The sequence below is a fragment of the Plodia interpunctella genome, chromosome Z, assembly GCF_027563975.2.
Source record: "Plodia interpunctella isolate USDA-ARS_2022_Savannah chromosome Z, ilPloInte3.2, whole genome shotgun sequence".
Taxonomy (NCBI): Eukaryota; Metazoa; Arthropoda; class Insecta; order Lepidoptera; family Pyralidae; genus Plodia; species Plodia interpunctella.
The window spans coordinates 12,742,847-12,756,834 of record NC_071324.2 but is presented as its reverse complement, the minus strand read 5'-3'; the positions used below and the strand labels follow the sequence as shown (position 1 = coordinate 12,756,834).

General features: G+C 36.2%; 2 protein-coding genes across 5 annotated transcripts in view; one reads left to right on the top strand and one right to left on the bottom strand.

Annotated features, from left to right (window-relative positions):
* The window catches only part of t (tan), a 36,497-nt gene extending 30,812 nt beyond the window's left edge, over nt 1–5,685 (bottom strand). Inside the window, exon 1 of the mRNA XM_053767672.1 lies at nt 5,557–5,685. Within this exon, the coding sequence (XP_053623647.1) occupies nt 5,557–5,569 (13 nt within the window). The 5' untranslated portion in view covers nt 5,570–5,685. The remainder of the gene's footprint in view (nt 1–5,556) is intronic.
* Nucleotides 5,686–6,364: 679 nt separating this feature from the next.
* Nucleotides 6,365–13,988, top strand: part of LOC128683037 (myosin-14-like) — an 18,141-nt gene continuing 10,517 nt past the window's right edge. The window contains exons 1-6 of one of the 4 annotated variants that reach the window (XM_053768209.2): nt 6,365–6,461; nt 9,358–9,513; nt 12,208–12,369; nt 12,751–12,763; nt 13,187–13,311; nt 13,606–13,801. In XM_053768209.2, the coding sequence (XP_053624184.1) occupies nt 6,456–6,461; nt 9,358–9,513; nt 12,208–12,369; nt 12,751–12,763; nt 13,187–13,311; nt 13,606–13,801 (658 nt within the window). In that variant the 5' untranslated portion in view covers nt 6,365–6,455. Of the gene's footprint in view, nt 6,462–8,151; nt 8,262–9,357; nt 9,514–10,906; nt 11,052–12,207; nt 12,370–12,750; nt 12,764–13,186; nt 13,312–13,605; nt 13,802–13,988 lie in introns of those variants that run through there. The other 3 variants (XM_053768211.1, XM_053768210.1, XM_053768212.1) reach the window with 3 other exon arrangements.

Here is a 13,988-nt window from a genome sequence, read left to right as displayed (position 1 = left end):
CAAATTATAACCTCAACATTCCTCAGTAACATTTACACTGAGCGACATTGTTTTATACCATGTAGTGAATCAATGATACACTCATTGAGAACAACTGCTCTAACAATTCAAAATTTTGTTTTTCTTCACACATATTTGTCACTTATTGTTTCTTCGACATCTGTAATTAACGTTTTTTCGATCGTAAAATAATGTTACTTTATTGTAAATCATTCATGGTATTCATGGATTTAGTAAGTACTTGTTGTACGGAGTACCTATTAATTACATGGTGGTATTATACAAAGAATATATAAACATCGATTAGTTACTATGATATTAGCGGCCCGCACGCCGCTTCGCTCGGGTAAACCTTCCTCAGGAATCTCACTATCAATTGGTGAGAACCGTACAAAAATCTGTCCGGTAGTTTTTTAATTGTTCGCGTACAGATAAACAGACGCGACAGGGGGATTTCTTTTTATAATATGTAAGAAGAATATGGATAGCTTAAGCAGAGAGCTTAAGAACTTTAAGTCTCATTTTATGGTTATAAAAAGAAAATATAAACGACCAATGAAAGTCAAAATCAAGTCTCGATAACATCCCGATAAAGACCCGTCTCCCTGCATTAGTCGCTCGAATGTGTACATTAAAAATGAAAACCGTATCATGTACCGATCAATATTTTTTTTACTTTGTACAAAATCGACCTAGTTTCATCTGTATGTGTAGCCCATAAAGACATGACGTATCTATATTTAAATTCTGTGTCGTATTTGATCCCCAAGCCGCGTGGACACGCTAAGAATAAGATTAAGTGTTTCTCCAAATTGTTACAGAATGCTAAAATGATGTCAAGTTATTACGACGCCATATTTTCAATCTCGTAATGGCCGTAATGATGAGTCGAACGTGTTTGGTGCACGTGACTTGGCCAACGCTGCCCCGTCACGTGGGATAGAATTTGTCTTCGCAATTAGTTAAATTATAATTTAACTAGCAGCCGGTCCCGGCTGCGCTCGGGTAAAACTGTATGTTGACATCTTTCTCACCTTTTTGGGAATTTCGGTTTAGATATATGCGAGGGTATATCCCTATCGTTGTATAAGATAATTAAAGGAATTTCGGACAAAAATAAGTGTTCTTTGAGTGTAGTCTGGTCTGTCAATAATGCATATTGTATCTAGAATCAGTTTCTCGAATATTATCTTCAAAGTATAACCTGTATGCTGTACTATACTGTTTTTCTTCTTAGTCTTTCGGCATAATAATTATTTTATTAAATTATACACTTTTAGTTTTTCCTTGCGGTGTGAGCACACAACACACTACGCAGCTAATGCCAGTGTATAGAAATGTTTAACTTTATTTACTCCTCAAGTTAATTCATTAAGATTAACATACGCCAACGTTTTGCGAGCTGTTCAGTGTTTCAGTATGGCCGCCGGGTAAATATAGGGAGAGAACGCCACCTAGGGTTCGTGCCTCCCTGTCCGTACAGACACAGACAGGGTGGACTATGAATTTCCCGCTTATTCCCTGTTCGGCAGGTCAAATGCGAATGGGTAGATGGCGTTGGATTGTTTTGATATGATTTTCAAACGCGCTATGCAGATTTTCTCACCCAGAACGACCCTCCAGTCTGAATCGGAAGCTTTGGAATCCATACTTATCGCTTGTTTCAAACGCCAAATCCCGAATGATGTACTCACAGGATGAAATTTTTGAAGTCTCAGCCATACGAGGAGTATGCTGAGGCATATAAACACGTAATTGATATGTACAGTCACGTGCGTTGATATCTGTGCATCTGTGCTTACAAAAAATTAGACTCTTCTCGCGTCTTTATACAGTAGTACGCAAACACCGTCTTTTCTTACAAGTCATATGTAAACACAACACAACTATGACGTTTTGTCTTTTGCAGCAATTTTAATTTAAAAGAACAAGACTTGGAAAATTACATTCGTGGTTAATAAATGTTTTCAACTGGTGGTTAATAACTCGACAATGTAATGGTTTAACGACACTAACTTATTATACTCGTGTCGTGATAATAATTCAAATGAATGATAAAATTTATATTTAAAAAATGGTAAGCCCTTCTGGCATAATAGGGACCAACACTGTTTGAATGAGTTTCTTTCGGCATTTCTTCTCAGCAGTGGTCGTTCCGAAATGCTAGTAGTTTGTAGCTTTGGTAAACATCATTTAATTTAGATTATGACGTGAAAAAGTGCCTGTGAAGGCCTAATTTCTGAACAAATGATTTGATTTTGATTTTGATTTTTGAATGTTGTATTGATTTTCGTAGACATTTGTTAGTTAGTTATTGTTATCTTATGAGTTCTAAAATGTAAACAATTATCACAATTGAAAGTTGAATTTCTGAAAATAACAGTGGTTTATTTATTTAATTTCGTTACAAAAAGAAAACGTAAACTTTAAAGCCTAGGACTTTTATGCCAGTCAACCGACAGAATTATTTAAAGAAACTTGCAGGTTTAGATACCTATCATCAATATGTCTTCCATGTAAAGGAAACGGTTTAAAAGGCGTGATATTGCGTATAGATTTGAAAAGTGGGTTGTAACGGTGAGATGCACGGCTGTCGTGAGCGATGGCCCTGCCAAGGTCTTCGTGATAAAAGGCCCTTGTCCCCGATACCGCTGATAAGTTGCTGATAGTGTTTGTATGTGATGCTGTGTCATTTGCCGATTACATACGAGAGTTATGTTTTAGAGTCCCAAAACTTTTTAATAGTATAGTTCCCTTATGGTAGGCAAACACTGCAGCCCAGCAACCCGAAGCGGGTCACCGGCCACCATGTAATTAAAAGCAATACGAAGAGGAGGCGTCGTTTCGTATCAAGAAGTGAAGCAATTTAGCTATGGAGGGGGAGCAATGTGGGAGGAACTCTACCGACATGAGCCTCACACTTAAATGATGATAATTCCTATCATAGGATAAGGATAAAGGTCAACGAACGAGGGGTACCTCGTAAGGTAAAACGACACTCATCCGTAAAAAGCAGGTTTTCTCAAGCACGCGTATAATTATCAAGTTGAAATTCATATCAAATGTTCTAGATACAAAAGACTTATATAATTAAGTAAATAAGATACTACAGACGAGAGCTGTATGGGCTAATATTCCTTTGCCTTTTCATATGGATAAACGAAACAAAAAATATGTCTATGGTTTCTATTTGCTGCGATTAAAATGACACTTGTAGGTACGTACATGCGATCATAATATATGAGACATTATCTAATTACTACTAACTAATATACAAAGAACTGAATGGCATGGTTGCACTTGTCATTTTCGTGTACTTTTATAATTTATTCGTAACTACCAGCCTAGTAATCACTATTGGTGATGAAAACGGGATTCCATGTAATTCATTCATATATCATTTATTTATTTCATAAGGTGTGCAAAACAGGTACAGCCATTACATTACACAAAAACATTACAATTAAGAACTGGGTTGTAACCCAAAACATACACACCCAGAAAATTTATAAATTACAAATGTAAACAAAGAAAATACAATATTATACAATATATCTGTTGCTTCTGATATTAAAAAAAATAACAACAAGAATACAAAACCTATATTTAGACTCAAAATTAAATATTAAATATGCATTGTAAAACACAAATCCTAAAGCTACCAATATTAGGACCAGAGATGTCAGGTCCGTACCGCAGAGCCAGGTCATTATAAAGTTTACACATACCAGTAATAAAAAATAAATAAAAAATAAAAAAAAATCCTTTATTCTATTACAAATTTGTATACAAGAAATATATTTTAAATCGTAATTGTACAGCTGTTCGATAATTTTATTAGTGCATATTTAGTTCTATTTATGTATAGAAGTATAGTTAATTAGCATTCTATAAGATATACATTATTTATTTATTTATTTCATGCATTAAATTATATTAATCTGTGACAGTCGCCTCTTTGGCGTAGGCCTCCGCCAGCTTCCTCCAGTTTCCTCTGTCCCTGGCTTGCCTCCTCCACCCTGCTCCACATCTCTCCTTGAATATATCTTCCAAACTTTTCCATGGTCTACCTCTTCTTCTTTTTCTTTCTCTGGGTCATCCCATTCACTAATTTTCTTAGCCCATTTGTCGTTTGCCATTCTACATAAGTGGCCCGCCCATTTCCAGACTTCAGACTTCTTATTTTTTCGAGTACGTCAGATATTTTTCACTTTTTTCTTATAGTTTTGTTTCTAATTTTATCTGATAATCTTATGCCCAACATACTCCTCTCCTATAACATTTTTCTTTGGTGTACAGCAAGCTTATCTTTCCCTTTTTTCAAATTCAAATTCAAATTCAAATCATTTATTCAGAAATTAGACCTTCACAGGCACTTTTTCTCGTCAATTTTTATATTTATAGTTATTTCTCACAAGCTACAAACTACTGTTTTTTACGTAGAGACCAAGTTTGGCAGCCGAATGTCAGACAAGGCGAGACTACTTTATTATATAGTGTACTTTTTATTTTTACACTTATGTCCCTACATACATGTACATACCAGTAATAGGGTTGTAAAAAGACGTATTGTTTTTATATACTAACAGACAGAATGTGCGACTCCTATTCCTAGTGGCAAAGCGGGTGTTAAAACTAAGTAATATCATCATTTTTTTAACTAGACTGTTATCTCCAACTGTTGGGCAAAAGCCTTCCTTTTTCCAAAGATCTCTTGATGACTTGGAAGATTTCCTGAGGGTAGCAGCCTGCATACTACTATTTATATATAATAAATTATATAATATATAGATGATGCCCGAGGCTTCGTTTGAATTTTAAAATATAGCCTCCAATCTTGGATAATGTACCGATCTAACGGAGAAAGAGTTTTTGAAATCGGTTCGGTAGTTTCGGATATTACCCGCCTCAAACATACGAACTCACTAACGCTTATCTCTTTATAATAATAGTATAGATACAGCTAAGTTTATTATATGATATATATATCCTTAGATATTACATAACCAAGTCCTCTGTTCGCGATAAACTCAAAAATTACTGTATGGATTTTCATGTGGTTTTCACCAACAGATAATGTGATTCCCGAGGAAGGTTTACGAGTATAATTGATTATGTTTTAACCGAGCGAAGCCGGAACGAGCCGCTAGTATATAAACTTAGCTATACAAATATAAATACACACTAATATTTAGGGGATAGTAAAATTAGTAGTCGATGTGAATCAGTGGTGGTCAAGTGTCGCCTGTGATCGAAAGGTCCCGGGTTCGAATCTTAGTCGTGCCACATGAGTTTTTGTACCAGTCTGACTCGTGCATAGTTTTCGTAGACCACCACTTGCTTCCGGCGAAGAAAAACATCGCGAGGGTTTCCTCACTGCACACTGGTTGACAATTTAAGTTCACTAGTGGACCTATATGTGGTTACTTGTCACTATATGCGGTAGAGATGCCTAAAGGCATCTTACAAAACTTTTACGACTATTTTAGACTTGAATAAAATCTAACGCTCGAAAAGAAGTTGACAGACTACAAAAAATATAATGAATACACTCACCAACTTGAGCCATTGCAGCTATCGTAGTCGACTGCGGCGCTAATACAGAAACAATTTAAACCAAGCCATACAAAGTCTTTAATTGTGTTAACTGAATTATCTATATATCACCTAGATATAAGTCTTCACTCGAAACACACAACTTTCTGCTCTATATCTTTGTATTAAGAAGAACTTTTTGCTTTTTTTACTGTTGTATTGTTTATCATTGTGTGGGCTATTAATATTATCATTACAATCAGAAATGTTGGCACTAATGGTACTAAACATATCACAATTTTACTGTCATCATATCTATAGGTACTAAATAAACCTGGGTATCCCAGTGAATATTATAAATGCTAAAAAAGATTTATCTACTAAATCAATGTTCTTGAAATTTCACATACATGTAGTTAGGAATAAGGAAAAGGACATAGGTACTTCTCAACCAGGAAATAGTACTGCTTCTGTGGAAATACACGTGGACGAAGCATTTCATCATTAAAGCATTTGCTTTCATACATAAAAATCGTGGTTTTACATGCAGTTCCCGTGGGAAAGTTTGAAGTGCTAGTGAAGATTTTGGCGAGGATAATTAATCCTCAGATATTTCTTATTTAAATATACAGAATAAGGATATTTCAAGCGAAAGCATTTCTTTTGGTTGATCTATGAGGTAAAACATTTTTCAAATCAAAAGTCAGTTAAAAATGTTACCAACCTCTTTCAGATAAAAAGGTTTTGGTTCCATAATGATTTATTTACCGTTATGATATTCATGTCACTGTAAACGCGGCATTTTACGATGTCAACGTCATATAGATTTTATCTATGATTTGAATTTGGATTTTTACATGTTTTGGCGTTATTTTAGAAGCGAATTATAATATAATTGTTTCTGATAGAAAAATACTTAAATGAAGGTGAGTTTAACATTATAAAATTATTTTGATAATATCATAAAGCTTTGTGAGGACGGAGGAAGATTGAGCATTGAAGAAAGTCTATCTGCGTCGACTAGTAGGTCTAGAGCCGGTGGGTCGTCCCGGATACTGGTGAATATGGCGAGACCGGAGACTGGCGTGTGACTGTTTTGAAGACTAAGAGTAATTTTGGGTCACTGAGTTCCGATTTTAAGTAAATCGTAATTTATAAGTACATAGAAAGAAATCACGCAGATTGAATCAGCCCGAAAGTGACTTCGACACTTGTGTTTTGGGATGGGATATTAAACAATCGATACAATATTTTATTTTATATACATATACTAGATGTTACCCGGGGCTTCGCTGTCGTGAGAATTTTGAGATAACCATATCCAAGATATACTATCTTGGATAATGGAACTTATAATGGTGAAAGAATTTTTGTAATTGGTTTGGTAGTTTTGGAGATTAAACAAAGGGTAAGATCCCCGTTCAAGTCAAAATGGATAATCATCTTTTTCAGATTGACCTGGGTCTTGGATGTTTATTTATCTATACTATTAGTATAAAGAGGTATGATTTTCCATCTTGTTTTGAACGGGGATCGAACCCTTGCGTGCAGCAGTCCGACATGATAACCTTTCGGCCGCGGAGGTCGTCATTATAAACGTGAAAGTATATAAGAAAGGAAGGAAAGACGTGATAGGTACTTTCAAATTCGAATTCATTTATGCAGATAAACGAGAACTATCTCCTATTGTCTTAGTATTAGATGTACATATGAGTTTATACTATGTTAGTGTAGTCCTATGATACGACTAAACGTCGGAATGCAGCTAGATCTAGTCGGCTGCATCAAAAATTTTCAAATCTTTATTAAACTTAGGCTAACATAAGTACATAACGTATTGACGTCAAAAATTTACTTCCTATATAGATTTTACTTCAAACAAAGAAGTTTTAATCACCAGAGGAGCGGCTGCACCAAGTGGTAGATCACAGCAGCCGCTCTGATGATTACATCATTTGCACCTGAATCCCGCTTTTGTTCAGATGAATTAGGCCTCGTATCATTTATCACTCAGACTAGAGCCAGGTAGTATTTGGGCTGCATCCCACCCAGCATACCCAGGTTCAGAGCCATGGTGAGCTGAATCAATTAGATCTAACGCGTTTGTTTTTCCTAAACCACTACACGAAGACATCTATTACATTTCCAATCTTATTCTTGAGGTCATCAGCAAAACGGTCCATGACGTCTTTTTGAAAGAATATATCATTTTCTTTGTACCTGTGCACTAAATATTAAAAAACCTGCCTTAGATCATCCTCCTTCACGGTCGTCTGTTCATTTAACTTTCTTAAGATCTCTTTATTTATCGATCGATCCTTTGGAGACTTTGTAAGTAACACATGACTTCTAATAGCAGTAACTATTAGCTTTCATACACTAGGACATTGTAACCTTCAAGAAACGAGTGTAAAGCTTTGTTAAAGGCAACGCTTGTGTATCCCTAGTTTTGCAGTTGTTCCTGGGCAGCGGTGACCACTTACCATCTCATGATCAGAGGATCAAAGATAGGGTGGCAAACGAGAGCGTTTGCCACCCTATTCCATATACCATTAGGTTATATAACGTTTTGAATGGCCATTAATCTTTCAGGTTATGAAAAAACTTTTTGTTTTATACTTTTCTAAATCAATGAAACTATTAGGCCGCGGATTAGATGTCCCTTTGAAACAAACAGGAATTAGATTAGATTATTTTAGGTTCTGCTCATAATTTGCTCTGGCCGGGTATGTATAATTTGATTGTTGACTGTTAGTTGTATGATCCAAGACATGATAGGGTAGATACTATGGAGAAATAAATTATCAGCCATGTTATCTGTTGTGAGGTATTCCAGCAATAAAGGACCACGTTCAAAGCAAGAAATAACATCTCGGATCTATATACATCCATCGCTTGATACACCTAGTTATATGCTAACTTAATAGCATTTTGATTGTCTGCGTTAATAGTACAGTAAACATCATCAGGGATAAGACTACTTACTAACATTTTCATATAAACAGATTCTTTGGCAAACTCACTGAGCACACGGTACCGATTCTGTTGAGGCAGGTGCCACATACAATTGCCTTTTCCATTTTGAAATACATATCCAGTAAAGAATTTTCTATCTTTGACATTTATAGTCTAACCAGCATCGGAATTTCCTGACACATCGATATTTATCGTATTTTTATCACATATGGCTTCTTTATTGGTACTGAAAATGAGCGTGGCTGATGGTCGTGCTGTCAGCAAGTTTACTTTTTTATTTTTAGTCATTGCTAATAAAGTGATACAGTTAAATTATAGTAAATTAGTCTAATTTTCTCTATGTGATAATTTGTATGTACTCATCTAGTAAACTAAGCGACAATAGAGGGATCTTGTGCCAAAAGTAAAAAAAAACAGTAAACGTAGTCATAGTATCCGAATATGTCCCTAAATCAAAATACCAAAGTAATTTTACTGAAGTTGTTTCATTTGCGTCACATACTTAAAAATTATAAGATTAGCCAATTTTAGATCAGGCCAACTTCCAAGTTTTCTATCCGATTAATGTTTATTATTTCCTATGTAAAACCATAAATAGTTTCACGTGACTCACTTTACATATAACAAAGTTACATATAACAAATGAAACAATCATATGTTTCACGCCTTTTAATATGCAATTTTTAAAACCCAATTTTCGATTCGAAAATTATATATATTCGAAAATTATATATAATTATATATAATTCGAATCTGGGGCGTTTCGATTATAAGCGGATGTCTTTTGTCAAATTTTTAATAAACCTCATTTTATGATGTGCTTAAAAGGAAACATCTCTGTCGCAGTCTCAGAAGCTACCTCGTGACCTGAACAAGCCGCTGGAGCAAAGCATCAGCTCCCCCCACCTCCCAGTGGACCGCCAAGTCAGGAAGTCCAGGGACCGTCGCCAGGAGTTCCCGAAGTCGCCGCGTGACCCACTCTATGCCTCAACTTCAAGATTGGTAACTATTATTCACCTTAAGAGGTGCTCGCGGCTCGCTAGCGCCACATTAAGTACATTTTAATCGATCCCTTTTAATTTGTAGCGGACACTAATACAATACCAAACGTCGGCGTGTGGTTCCATCCTAGAATAGGACCACTCAATATCCTCCCGTGGATGGCGTACGAGGTAACTTAACGACACAAAACTTTAACAGCTGATAAGCAACGGTAGCCTTCCCAAAGAGGGTTGACATCAGGCGGTGGTTGTAAAATCTTTGCCTAATCTTTCAAATTTAATGACTTTCAATTTTGTTGCGCTAACCTTGGGCTTTGGGGCGTCACAGCTCCAAATGAAACTGAAGCTGATAGAGTTGCTACACTAGATAAAATATTTTATTAGGTAGTTTAAAGTTTTCCATTAGACAAATAGCACACAGTAGCTGCACATTAGTGCCACAATTTCTTTTATTTGTTATCGACAAAAATATTAAAACAATCTTGATAAATATATGCCACACTTGATAAATAATATCATTAGAAAATATTGTAGTTTTAACTTTTTTTTACTTAATGTAGTCACAGTTGATCAAATCGAAATCGGTGGCCACCGAAATCCGTATAATCTGTAACCACATTGTATTATAAAAAAATATATATATATAACAATGTATACTAAAATTATTCTACATCTAGCTAGATATTACATAAATTGATAAAAATATGAAGGTGGTGCTAATGAGCAGGTAATAGTACCTTAACATTTTGAAGATTCGGCGACTGGGCGCTTGCCTGACGTTAACCCACCTTAGGAATACTCGATCGTTTCAGTGATCCACTAGGCTCCTTGCTGCCATGACTTTATCCCTAAATCATCCACATAGCATCTGTGGAGTTGTCTTATTTTAGGGCGGAACCACAGCGCTATAATTTCGTCAGTTAAAAAAAATAATCCTTCAAATTCAAATAATTTATTTAGAAATTAGACCTTCACAGGCACTTTTTCTCGTAAATTTTTATATTTATAGTTTTTTCTCACAAGCTACAAACTACTGGCATTTCGGAACGACCACTGCTGAGAAGAAATGTTGAAAGAAACTTATTTGAACAGTGTTGGCCCCTATCATGCCAGAAGGGCTTACCATTATTGTTTCTTACAATGTTTTTTATAATAAACTTCAAAAGATTTCTACTTGGATTGAGATTTTATATACGTGTAAAAAGAATAGAGCCATTGGTTTTGTAAGCGCCGCCAGGGCTTCTATTGATTCATGCTATTTGGACACCTGGGGTAATACCAGATGTTCCATTATTTGAATGGAAAAAAACCTGTTTTGGCCAATCCCTTTACAGACTTTTGCGAGGACCTGTATTTGGGATCAGTTTGTGATTACAGCTAGTCGCGTCAGTCAGATGTTAAACAAAGTAATTATATTGCGGAGATTCGTGGATTTGCGGGTGATATATTCATGATCGAATGATGATTTTAATCGAGCGATGGTGGAATATCAAGTTTCTTTCGGTGTTACTTCTCAGCAGTATTCGTTTTGATATGCTTGTAAGTAGTTTTTAATTCATGATATTTCTTTTTTCCCGTGTAATTGATCGCATGTGTATAACTCTGTCTATGTTTGGGCGTTGTATTGAGTTTCATTCACCGTGTGCAAAAAATAATTATTAGCTCTTTAAATAAATAATTATTCAATATGTTGTGAAATAAAATCTAAAATAATGATTTTTCGTTGATATTAAATACTAACTAGCTGTATTGTGCGGGACGGGGGCAAAAGAAGCCTTTAGTGTGTTATAGCTACTTTTTCGTCTACGTTTCCACTTCGCACGGTTGTCGGTATTTCTAGTTATCAGACCATTAACATGCAAAGGTATAATTGACCACATTAAGTCAGCACATAACGGGTTTTTCCTTTCGCCCGCATATTCTAGGCGGGAAGAACATAGTCAGATATTGTTACCTACGTAATTTGTCGGTCTACGAAGACGGAAGACGATTGAAGATTCATTATCTTATTCCTAGCGTGTGTGTACCAGTCTGTGCTCCACATATGGTGTTTTATGTCTACCGACTACCTAAAGGTCTGTTCCTTCTAGATCCGTGAGCCTACGTGCCATGAGTTATGAGCTTTATATCCTAGAAAGAAAATATAAATCGTGTAGATTACACTAATCTTAGTATTCTTGATAATTGTAAGTTACTGATTGTTGTGTATAAACTTTATAAACTTTTTAAATTATTAAATTTAACAATATTTAGAGGTTAATACTAATCGTTTGATTTCAAGGGTGAAATGATCGTGGTCAACATGTTTTTGATTCTGGGAGGTGGGTGTACAATGACCCGCCATCTCTACTACCTCTACCGCCATGACTACAAGTAGGGACTTGTAGTCATCCTGGTGCACTCGTGTATAGATTCGCCCACCAGCAACTTCATTTAATCAGTCCATCCTTCATTTAGTCAGAGACCTTCCGCGTGGCCTAGTGCCTTCAAGTTAGCCATGGACAACGAGACGTTCGTTCGAGTCATGATTTCGTCTCGAGATGTGACCAAACTGCTTTAGTGTGCGAGTCTGTACTATACTTGATAACCGCTTTTTAATGCTGAGCATATGTGCGAATTTCTGTCTATAACACTTGATTTCCAGCGCTAAGAAAGATTAGCTGAGTGTATTATAAGGCCAAATTTCTTCTCGCAGCAAATAAAGCAGAATGATTTGAGGCTTGACGGTCAAGGGATGAAAAGCGACGAAGCTTTGTGTCCCGACAGCTCGGGAGACAAGGTCTCCAGTCCCGCGAAAGAGGTGAAGAAAATTAAAATGCCACCCAAGGACAAGAAATATACGGGATGCAGTCTGAAGGTGCGTAGCATTTGCAAGCCCCCATTTAGCTACAAATCCAAAATTTACTTATTGTCGTCGAAAAATTATAAGCGGCGCAACCTGAAGCCTTTTTTTCAGACATCATTTAAATTCAAATTCAACTAGGTGATTATTTATTATTTCTTAAACTTAAACATTTTTACATAACATAAATTTATGTGCTAGCAGGTATTTCACTATTTTTTGAGTTCTCATTAATAATAAAGCCGAGTTGGTAACGATCAACGCATAATATGACAAAGATGCTTGTGTATCTGTGACGAAAATAAAAAATAAGTAGATCCAATATAGTCAGAACGCTGCAGGCGCAGCTTGTGTTCAATGACTACGTATGTTGATGATATTTGTATTTTTTTACAGAAAACGCGATCTTGTAAGTACACGAGCACCATCTTGCTTCTTTATTATTCTTCTCCATCAACAGATTTACCTGGCTCGTCACAGGTATAAGTATATATTATAAAATCGACGCCACACATAGCTACCAGTTTATATATATTTGTATTCCTAGCGTATACAACTTAGTTTTTTCGCTAATGTACTTATCTAGTACAGTCTAAAGCATATCAAATTACCAAGCAAGTTAAGCAATGAATTTGGGTAGGTACCTGCATTTTTACTTTTTATTTTTGTTTAGGCCACAGGAACAGTCTGTTACAGGACCTTAAGAAATGGTGCGAACCTAAGAAATATCTATACTCAGCAGCTTGATGATGATGAGGTCGAACAAACCACTGATTTGTTCCTGTAACCCAATCAGACAGACAAGTAGGACTGAATATTTTATCTTTGGTAGGTTCTCCGCTAGCGTACGAAATGGACGATCCTTTGAGCAGGCAGATCAGGGAGGTCCACAACGAGACCAGGAAGAGTGCCCGCATCATCCGCGATTCCAGGGCGAGGCTGCTGGAGATTCAGAAGGTATTATACTTTATGCAGTATACGAAGTCCCAATGCTTCAAAATTTTACTTGAGTTTTTAGACTTGCAGTGGACCTGTATTACTTCCATAAGGGATTAGTAGTTTCATAGGTAGTAATTTATGACAGTCATCTAATTCTGCTCTGCCTAATTATTATTATCGTGTATCTGTACATCGTAGATTATATATAACTGCCCTCACTAGCTGGCGGTCCTAGTCCTTAGTTACACCTACGTCTAATCTGTAGTATAACACAAGACGATTATGGTGAAAACTTATAATTATATTTATAAGAAAATGAACCTGAATGAAACCGATGTCCGTGAGCTGGCAGACCGCAACGAGTTGCTCCTCCGTGAGATGGAGAAGTTCGATAAGCTGACCAGGACCGTGCAGGCGATGGTTAGCGCCGAAGTGGTGCAGTGCCGGAAGCCCAGGGAGCTGCAGGACCAGAGGGACACGAGGGACTATGTACCTGGAAGCGTTTACGGTATACTAGTGTGATAAAATATCACCGGAATCATTTCTGTGTAAGATAGCACTATAACTATGTTTTGGTTACTTGGTTTGGGTAAATTTATGAAGTTGCAAGCACAACTAATTAAGCACTTCTCATCACTTTTACGTACGTTCAGTCTATGGAGTCGATTTATTATCGTGAATTTTTTTATGTAACT